This window comes from Brassica oleracea, chromosome C8 (genome assembly GCF_000695525.1).
Source record: "Brassica oleracea var. oleracea cultivar TO1000 chromosome C8, BOL, whole genome shotgun sequence".
In the NCBI taxonomy this organism is placed as follows: Eukaryota; Viridiplantae; Streptophyta; class Magnoliopsida; order Brassicales; family Brassicaceae; genus Brassica; species Brassica oleracea.
Window position 1 is genome coordinate 37,144,008 of NC_027755.1, and position 11,408 is coordinate 37,155,415.

At 30.0% G+C, this 11,408-nt stretch overlaps 1 protein-coding gene across 1 annotated transcript; it reads left to right on the top strand.

Annotated features, from left to right (window-relative positions):
- The first annotated feature begins 1,384 nt into the window (after positions 1-1,384).
- Positions 1,385-2,112, top strand: LOC106310720 (auxin-responsive protein SAUR41-like). The gene has a single exon (XM_013747942.1). The coding sequence runs from the start codon at positions 1,596-1,598 to the stop codon at positions 2,037-2,039; it is 444 nt and encodes a 147-aa protein (XP_013603396.1). The 5' UTR covers positions 1,385-1,595; the 3' UTR covers positions 2,040-2,112.
- The last annotated feature ends 9,296 nt before the right edge of the window (positions 2,113-11,408 follow it).

The window sequence follows — 11,408 nt, forward strand, 5'->3', positions numbered from 1 at the left end:
TTTTTTTTTTGTTGTTGTATTATATAAATTCAAAACTTATTTATTTATAAAATATTTTCATATGAATTTATTTTTATTTTGAATTTTAATTTATTATTAAATTAAATAATTTTAATTATTTTTTTATTATATTTTAAAATTCTGTAAAATAATAAAAACGAAGTAAATTCGTAGCTAAAGTACGACCTCTTTACGTGGAAATCTTACGAGAAAATGACGAGAAACAGTTTACGAGTATTTTACGAGGAATCATTTACGATACTGTCCCCTAGACTCAGTACACTCAGAGAGTCTCTGGGTCTACTTCTTCTAGTGCATTTACGTGTAGATTACGAGAAACTGTTTTCGAGTTATTTACGAGGAATTGTAGCGACGTCCTTACGAGGAATTGTAGCGACGTCTTTACGACGAATCGTTCTACTTCGTCTTTACGACGAAATATATTCCTCGCTAAGTTACGACGAATTAGCGAGGAAATATGTGTTACGACGGACGTGTAACGAGCAAACACGTTTCCTCGCTAATTCGTCGTAAAGCCTCTTTTACGACGAAATAACGAGGAAAACCGCCCTCGTTAAGATTATGTTTTCTTGTAATGTTTATATAGTTTCAGTTTTACCAATCTTTCTATTTATATGATTTGATTTTGAGGTAGTGTTTATCAAAAGAAGATATTCTAAATTTATAACAAAATTAATAAAATACTAATGCTACAAATTATAGTTCTAATAGTTCTAAAGGCTTAACCTTAGAACTATTATCCCTAAAACATAACTATCCGGCTTATCTTTGATTAAGAGTATGTGTGAAGCTTTAAAATGTAAATGAATTAATACTATCAGTAAACAAAACATAATATTAATAGTACTTCTTCCATTTCAAATTGATACATGTTTTAGTTTTTTCACACAAATTAATAAAACATATTAAATTTCAATATTAAATACATAACTTTACGTGATTATCTATTTCCTACAATTTTAAACTAATAAAAATTTAGAAAATGCAATTAATTTTCTTGAACTTTACAATTAGTTATTATTGATAAAAATGCATTGAAAATACAAAAAATGTATTCTCTCTGTTTCATAATAAGTGTCATTTTAATTTTTTTTTTCTTGTTACACAAAAAGTTTCACTTTGCAAGTCCAATGCAAATTACACTTACTTTCAGATGAAAATTAATTGTAAACTGCATTGATTTTATAAATAATTTTATTTATTTCAAATATTATTGGTCTGGGAGGTATAATTAATGATAACTTACATATATTTCAGCATTTTCTTAATCTGGGTAAAAAATGTCAAAATGACACTTATTTAAAAACTGAAGAAATATCATTTTGAAACCATTTTTTTCCGAGAATATGTATATTTTTGAAAATGAGGGAGCATTATATCTGCAAGTTAAATTTCATGGGTTGTACCTGGCAAGTACTGCCTACGTACTCTCACCATGATGCTTTCGTCATCATCTTTCCATGTCTTTTCTCTCTATATATAATCTCTCTTTTCTAGTTTTCTTTCACTCTCTCTCTCTCTCTCTCTGGTTTTGAACTTTATCGCTCTTCAAACCGTCGGAGAAAACAATAAAAATGAAACATCTAATCCGCCGCCTCTCTCGCGTCGCCGACTTAGCCTCAGAATTCTCCATCCGCCGATCCACCTCCTCCTCCTCCTTACGCATCCGCCGCGGTCATCATCGTCCCCACATGCAACCGCCGTGGTCGATTTGTCAGGCGAGACGAGTCCACACCGTCCCCGCCGGTCACGTACCCGTATACGTCGGCGAAGAGATGGAGAGGTTCGTGGTGAGCGCTGAGCTCCTGAACCATCCGGTCTTCGTGGGACTGCTCAACAGATCCGCTCAGGAGTACGGCTACGCTCAGAAAGGAGTCCTCCACATCCCCTGCCACGTCATCGTTTTCGAGCGCGTGGTGGAAACGCTCCAGTCGGGTTACAACGAGCCCGGGGAGATGCAGGAGCTCGTCGCGTCGTTGTTCTCAAGCGATGAGCTGATACTTGGAACTACTGAGTAGCTCTGATAAAAATCCAACAGCAATCTATGTTTTTCCTCAGATTATGTAAATATATATACAAGTTTTTTATTTATTTTATTTCTTAGAGTATTGAGATTCTTCTAGTGTTGTCAACATCTGTCTTAGCTGTGATCGAGAAACTGAATTTTCGATATAGCCGAACCGAGACTGAAACTGCAGAAATAAAAGTAATGAAAAAAAACAAAAAGAGAAAACCAAAGAAACGTAGGTTCCGATACGTTTCACGTACCGTTTGGTTTAACAAACTCAATTACTAAATTGCACGTTTCGGGTTATAACCTTTACCAAGAAAACGTAAGAGTTCATGCATTTATGAAATTCGACGGTAAACTTACTTGGAATCTGAAATCTTGAATTCAACTTTGTATCAAACAAATTAAGTAGGAACATTCAACTCTTAAAGGTTTGGTCTAGTGAGTAAGCTTGCATATTTTTTTGTATTTTCGAAAATCTGTTAATAAAGTATAGACGAAAAATAATATTGCGACACCATAGTATGTCGTTTTTTAATTGTACATGCAGGTTGTACCTCCGAGGACACCCGACAAGAAGAAAGAGTAGAAACAACAGGTGTTTCTTTTGTAACAGAAAAGTATATAAATGCTTTTTGGATGTTTTATGTAATTCGTAGTGTTTTGCTATCGGAATTTATATTCATGTATCGAAAAATATTTAGAAAAGTCGTTGAAAATAAAATAATACCAGAAGTAAAAAAGTCAAATCAAACCTCGTATAAACAACTGGAGCAATAAAAACAGAGTTTAGAAAGCATCCTTACATTTTTATTACATGGATCAGAATTGCACGGTATGTGACATTTTCTATTTTTTTGGGTATTGTGTGATGTTGGGCTATTTGCCGGAAAATTGAGATGTATACTTTTCATTTTTGATATCCATAAATCAGCGAGATTTCATTGACGTGTCAATCAACAATTGGTTAGAAGGTAGGTTGAGTTGGCAAATTTTACTGCACATTTGTTGCTTTATTTCGTATGATGATTGGGAAATTTAAGTAAGAGTTAACGAGTTCGCATAAAGTATAAAATATATAAATTACACCCACTAAAATACTCAGGAGGAGGTGTTATTGGTTAATATATTTTGATTGATTTAGAAATCCATATAGTATTTATAAATCCAAGGAAAATATGCAAATCCGGAGGTTTTCCTTCGGATTTGAGTATTTGTATTTTTAACTAAAAAATCCAAACAAATCCAAACAAATCCATTATAAAATCAAATATATTAGTAAATCCGTACGATTGAATAACACTTTATTTGATACAGAATTTATGAATCATTAAACCAATAACACATGATTTTAATACATATTTGAAAATCATAGAACCAATAACACTAGATTTAGTTCGGATTTTCAAATCCATTAAAATACAACAACCAATAACCCCTACTAACTGAGTAACAATTTATTGCACACGTGTTGCTTTATTTCTTATAACAAGTATATCAACTATTGTATGAATACTCACTAAAATAGAGTAATAATTTATAGTTTTATACTACTACGAGCTTCTATATATCATTTTAATATATGGGTGTATGAACCACCGGCAAGGTTACAACAGTGGAGAAGTTAAAACCCCTTTGACAGATAACAACAGATTGAAGACTCATAAATCTATAATATAACGAGGCAGTTGCTTCATTCTTGAAGCGCCACGTCAGCAGGTAAGTGGGTCCCACTTTTAAAAAGTGTGAAAAAGAGTCTGTGGCTCGAACTCGGGTTATTGAGTTATAAACACCAACATTTATACCACTAAACTAAATGATACTTTGTACATTGATGGCCGAAACTAATATATATTTATGAAGGTCGGAAACCTTTGCTTCTTCGGTTTTCTCTGTGGGACCCACACTTAACTTTTTTTATCTAATGATTTAATAAATACTTTATAACTCACGTTTTGAAATGAGCTTCGTTAAAAAAAAGGCCCAATAGACCTCTTTGGTTTGTAAGCGTTCTCTTCAATGGAAGTTTAGGGCTTTCAATTTTTAATCATCGGTTTATGACTCTTCTAAGAAACACAGATTGGCTATTTGAGTTCCATGAATCAGTTTTTCTTCTTTAGTCTCTACATCTCCCCATCTTTAATAAATTCATCATCAGTTCTTTTATTTTGCCTGATAAATCATGATTGTGTGATTTTAATTTTCTTTGGTCATCCTTAGCTTGCACCCTTTGATCTAACCAAGAAGAAGAAGACATTTGTCGTTCAGGATGCCATCGAGGACTCAGCTGAGTCACACGGGAGACATACTATCCATTGTCTGATTGTTCAAGAAGAGTTTATGTGTTGTGAAACATATTTGTTTCTTTTCATCAGTTGCTTTGTTTAATCTTTTTTCCTGCAAATAATGTTGGCTTTGACAGTTCATTTACGGAAGCCAAGAAGTAAAAGAAGAAGAAGTGGTTGACATTTTCTGTCTTCCTGAGTTTTTTTTTTCATCCATTAAACTTGGATTTTGAAGATTATGTGCCTCACATTCTTTTTATTTTGATGGTTGTTAGGTTGAATGAAGATCATTGAATAAAGAAAATGTCGATGCTCCAGAAGATTTAGAGGGTACTTTATATTTCTTTCTCTGATAATTCTAAAGACATAAATTTGAACCTTACACAGGGTATATTGCATAACATCCTAATGACGAGGAAGAGGTGAAGGGATTTATTATAATAAATAAACAGTTTTGAAGTGACATGGATTACTTATACGACGAGGTAAGCATATCATTAGATGGTTTGCGGTCCATCTTTGAGAGCCGTCGATTGTAAGTGTCTATCGTTTTGAAGTTGCACGGCACTAAGATGTAAAGAATTACTAATCACGATTACCTTACTAGCAGAGTTCTTTTGCACAGCTATTGTCAATGGAATTAACACTGGAAATTGATGGTGCTATATTTCATGTTCCAAATGCTAACGCAAGCTCCAATGTTGATTCTCAGCTTTAACATGCCAAAATCACAATGCAGTGGGTGTTGTAAGGTAATTCGGTAGGCACAAATGTTCAGTTAAAAAAACAATTCTAAACTGTATTTATGCATCAAACTTATCATCCGTAACATAATAATATGTTTTTCTGTGCTATGAACCGTTTGTAAATAAATGCCTCGGATGTATATGACTGCTGAGTTTGTTGCTTTTGACAGTGAAATCACTAAGCTTGAGGAAAGCAAAAGCATCTCAGCTGATGGTTAGCTTTACAATTTTGTTGGTTTTTTTTTCTTATTATGTTGGATGGATTATTTTAGCTAACAAATATCGCAACAGAGCGCTGGCAATAACTCTAATACATTTATATTTACATTTAGAATTGGAAGTTTGGTGAGAACAGGAATAAGTACTTCTGTCACGCTATTGGATAGTTATACGCCATTTCAAGGGAATTAATTTCTTATATTTCTCATAATCAGTAAAATTTTAACTGTTTTGTCTACTTTGCATTCATACCTCATTCTCCATCTAACTTCTCGGTATGTGTAGCTGCGTTCGACTCGACATGTAGCGGTATCTGCAGATCCGCTGATCCCATTGTAGAAGTTAACATGCAATGTGTTGACCTGGAAATCATTATTTGGAAGCTACATTTCGAGGCCTTTCCTCAACATATAAATAGACCATAGACAGATTTTGATATTTATAATACTCAGTGATCATGGAGTCTGCAGAAAATAGTCATTTTGCATCTTCTATATGGAACCAAGAGATATATTCTTTGTATGATGATTGTATCATGATAGCTACTAACATAGGAGATGACTAGAGAAAGATAAATGAGTATGAAGCTCTTATATGAGTAGCTTTTGTAAACACATTTGGGTTTATTAACAGTTGTGACAAGCAATTATGTTTATAGTAAAAGAAACCCATCGCAGCGTCAATAACAAATGCGCCTGTTTTTTGGTTGTTTGGGATTGAAATAGCTTTTGGGTTTTCTAAATCAATATAATTGATTTGACTAAAGCTATCTTGGATGACAAAAACAAGGATTGCAAGTTTAATAACTTCTACTTTAGACTTTAATTTCAACTAAATTATAATCAGTGTTTTATCCATATCATCTTAGTTATAAACGTAAGGATTTATTATAATAAATAAACAGTTTCAACAATATTTAATATGTGATTTAATAAACAAAAGAACACGTAGGATTTTTAGGATTTAAAGAAATTGGAGACAATAGTTAAAGAATACGAAAAGAATACGAAGCAGATGATGAAAAATGATTCGAGCAAATTAGTGACAACACAGAGCTAAGCGAGATAAAAATATCAATCAGTACAGAATGAAAGAAGAATGAGCAGGGTTAAGTTATTACACAAACCAAAACTAAGGCAAATCAAACGACAGAACGTGAAAACAAATGTAAAAAAGACAAGAGAAGGGAGTGAAGATAAAATGCATTGAAAAACTGAATGCTAGATTAGTAAGAAAGAGGCAAAAAGAGATTAAAATGCAAAAAGGCGCGGATAACGATCAGTAGTAAATATAAGCCGAGGGACTTTTTCAGTAGAACACACACAGAAGAAAGCAACGTGTCGTGCTTGGGGCTAGATAATCCTAAATTTTAGATGGGCCACAATTGCTTTGTAAGCTAATGTCAGAGATATATAAAAAAGAGTCGTCATGTCAACTAAATTCTGAATGCTTCTCGACATTATGCCTGAGTATTGTGTATGAAAAAGGTGAATAATGCCTTTGATGTGGAAACAAAATTGATAATAGGGATTTTGCTCGAATGTGGCTAACAAGAAAGTTATTCTAAGTTTCCATCTTTAGAAACATAAATATGTAACTAGTGAACTTTCACATATGATGCGAAAGAAACCTGTTGTAATAATAAAACGAGTGTCCCTGATCTATATAGCAGTGTTTGAGGCTTAAAGCTGAGCCACCATTGACATAGCTGGATGCCTATGTTTGCTATTGCTAAGTTATTTGAACTTAGACAACGGCCAAGTAGCATCCGAGTTTGACAAAGGCAGCAGATGAATTATATATACTTTATTAAAATAGAAGTACAAATAAGAAATAACCCTAAGAATTACAACTTAATTACAATACAATGCCATTGAAGTAATTAATAAACTTAAATCTAAATTAATTTTTTACCTAAATCTATCCCACAACAAATTCATGATAAATATTACACTTAATGCACATTAATACTATAAACCTTAATATGTAAAGTAGAAAACTTATTTCCATAAATTTGTGGGTATTATCCTGTATTAAATAATGTTTATTACATTTTTCAAAATTTTATTGTTAATGAAATCAATTAACAATATTTAAAATTTTTAAAGGATATGCCGTTTTTGGAAATAAAAACTTAATAATGAGAACATATTTAAAAAGATCCATTTTACTTGATAATTCTAAATTTGTACCTAATTAAACTTTTCAAATAACCAATTTGACTAATCTATTTAATTGACGATATTGTTTTAGATATATGTAACTAAAATGCTATTAGAAAATTATTTTTAAATTATGTATGATATTACATATGTTCAATTGAATTTTACCTTAAATTATTTTTCTTTAGTAAGGATTTGAAATATTAGATTTGGTAATAACATGTACATTTAAGTATTAGTATTAAGAAAATTAAAAACACCTAAGATTTTTCTTATGAGAAAATTGTAATAGAGAAAGTTTCAAAACAATATTCTTCAAGTTTTGTATGTAAAGAAAAACATTTAGGCAAGATAACAATGTTCTAAAAAAAAGAAAAAAAAGTTCATATAAAATAAAAATCTTACATATAATAAAATGTTAAAGTCAATAAGTTAAAACAAAATTCATTTGATAATAATATAAATACAAGAAAAGCAATTACTCATTCTAACAAATTACTCATTTTAATAAAGTAGATAATATAATATTTTAGTGTCGAGAATAGATGACGAATATTTATATATTGGATTAAGAAATTAAAAATTAAGACTACTTATATAACGGGTTGGTATAGTTATTATTTATGGACAAAAACCTATCAAAACATCTCAAATATTATTTTCGCATATATATTTTAGTTTATGGAAAACACACACATAAACTAAAAATATATATTTTAATTATTATGCATAATATCATAATAAAAATACATAATACGTGAAAAAATAAATAAATATTATATTATTTATAGTAAACAAAAGTATATTTCTAAAAAATGAAAAAGTGGTTTTCTTATTTAGTGGGAACCCAAATGTTGTAAATATTTTTTTCAACGTGTATCAAACCCGACTAATGGAAGGCTACTAGCATTTCCTTTACCACTAGCCAACTCGATATCAGGTAAATAAAAATGATATCGGTCAAATAAAAACAAATATTCGCGTGATATTTACATCTACAGTTGTATAAATCATTTTATTTTTACTATTAGTGGAATTATGTAACAACAATATATGTATTATGTGATGTATTTTTGTCGCCATTTTATTATAATTTTTATAGATTATATAATGGTGTATAAAACTTTTTGTTACATTACGTAAACAAAAAAATACCCGCCCGGTCGGGCGGGTCCAGCTCTATTAGCATCCTTAATCTTTGAGTAATTTATTTGATAATCATTCCCTTAAACAAGCATTCCCTTTTTGAGACAGTACTAGGTCAAACTAACTGATAACTTTCAAGACATTTATAAAGCGGATCCCGTATATATTAATTGAGGAGCATTACAACATTTTTTTTAACCACATGTCATCATTAGAATGATTTTTAGAATCATTAGAAAAATAGGTTGGTCCATAAAAATATATAATAAGATTTTTATAAACTATAAATACATTATTAATGTGTTTCATTATTTCTTTAAATAAAATTACAAAATTGCCTAATATGGCTAAAATATATATGACAATTAATGATTTTGAATAATAAAAATTTGATAAAATAAGTGTATTATATATTATATTTGTTTAATTTTAAACTATTAAAATAAATTAAACAACCATATTAACCATATAATAAAATTTTGATTTTTTCTGTATATGTTATATTTTGAAATTTTAAAAACGAGTATAAATTACTAAAACTGTTAAAAGTCTAACATACAAATTTTGTGATCCGTGGTTTAAAAATTTTGTTATGACATGATACAAATGATTACAAAATCATATAAGTTGAAAGTCTCATTTAATAAGTATTAAGATTAAAAATATATAAATATATATAACATTTTAAATTAAATTATATGCCATATAAAAATATATACATATTTTAATTTTGAAATTTACTTTGAACAATTTTTTTTTGATAAATACTTTTGAAAAAATTATTGACAACTTAATTTTTTAAAATATTATAAATTACTTAAACTATTAATCCTACAATGAAAATTTTGTTATCAATAATTTAAAGTTTTGCTATAACATATACAAATGATCAGAAAAACATAAGAGTAGAAAGCATTATTTAATAAATATTAATATTAAAATATATTATATATATGTTAATATCATTCAAATTTAATTATATATCATATTGAATAGAAAAAATATTTTTTGGATCAATAGTTGACAACTTGGTATTTAATTTATGAGAAGTCAGTATCTAATTAATCAAAAAGAACTGCTTATTTGGTTTAGATATTGCTGTGATCTAGTGTTTCGAAAAAATGTTGCTGGCTCAATAAATACATTGGAGTTTTTAATAATTTGATAAAGACAAATACCAACCAAAACGTATAAACACCGTATTCCGTCAGGAATGTGTTAAATGAAATAGTTATTATACGAGATATTTAATTACTTTACGTCCATAATCTACTTTATGGATACATTTATTTTCAGAATGACTATTTCTCACAGACTTCTCCAATGTAATGAAGATAACTTTACTCACAGTCATTGACTCGACTCTCGTCACAAATAAAAACAGAATGAAATAAATGTATTTATATGGTATGTGACTGGGTGTGCATGCATGAACATGCATCGTTTACCTGTGGAATGAAGCAAAATAAGAGCATGATTATCCCAAAGACCTATTTAGGATCTCTTATTTTTTTTTTTAATACTTTTAAGTAATAAATGTGTGTTAAGAGACAACATTAAGAGACCCCAAGATTTATGTGCTCCAATGCAAATTTCTTAATTAAGAGTTCTTAAAAAAAAAAAATTAACTAAATAAACTTGAAATTAGCAACTAGAATTTGTGTTACATAATCAAAAGTGAAAACTATGGTAATGTAGTACTATGTACTCTTCTTTGGAATTGAAGTAGTTGTTGCTGGCGAAGAATTTGTGGCCAAAACACAGAAAGTATGGATCTTTACACCAAAGAATTTGTGGACAAAACACAAAAAAAAAAACAAAACAAAAGAAAGGAAGTAGCAAAGTCAGACATGGAATGGAGAACCACGGGTCGCAAGAGCAGTTCGGTACATGCTGAACAGAGCACATCATCTTCTTGAGAACTCATATGAATGAACAAGATTCATCCGCACATACCCTCTTTGTTATACAAGAAACTCCCACAGCTTCCTGAGATTTATCAGCAATATAATCATGAGAAGAAAAACAAAAACATCTCTTCATGGTTCTTCGAGTGTCAATCTACAACAGAAGACAATCGAATCATACCAACTCAAAGAAATAATCAAAACGCATCTATACACTTACAAATTGCATAATCTAAGATCATCCATACACAAAACATAAAACTAAAAAGGAAGGAGCTTAATTACTTCTGCGCCTAGCAAGTATCTAGTAGATTGGTTTCTCAATGTCATTAACAACCATAACAAGCAAATACTCTGTCTAATTTCACTAAATTATGGACAATCTAGAGATTATCTATCTTCACTTCACACATCATAAAACAAGTAAGAATACAGAAGAGTAAGAGTAGGAGTGCTTACAGTTGAAGGCAGGGGCGAAGCCACAGCCAGCACACTGGGTGCATATGCACCTCCTATTTTTTTCAATTTTTGTTTATTTTGTAATGTAAAATGGTAGAAAATATTAGCTAAGAAAGAAAACTCTCTTTATTGCATCCACTAATTTTTTTTAGACTTTTTCTTGGGTTCACCCCCTAGGTGAACCTTTAGGTTCACCAACCAATAGAAAGTTGTCATTTTAGATCTAGTATCTTTTAATTAAAGAAACAAAATAACTTGCCAAATTATATTATGCTTTTAAAATAAAAATAAAAAATTAAATAAATAAAAATAACAATAGTTCTAAAAAATATTATTTAAAAAAAAATATTTATTTTTAAGATTTTGAGTTTAGTGTTTAAGATTTATAATTTAGATTTTATCCAAATGTTTAGTGCTTTTCCAAGGGTTTAGGGTTTACCTAAGGGTTTAGG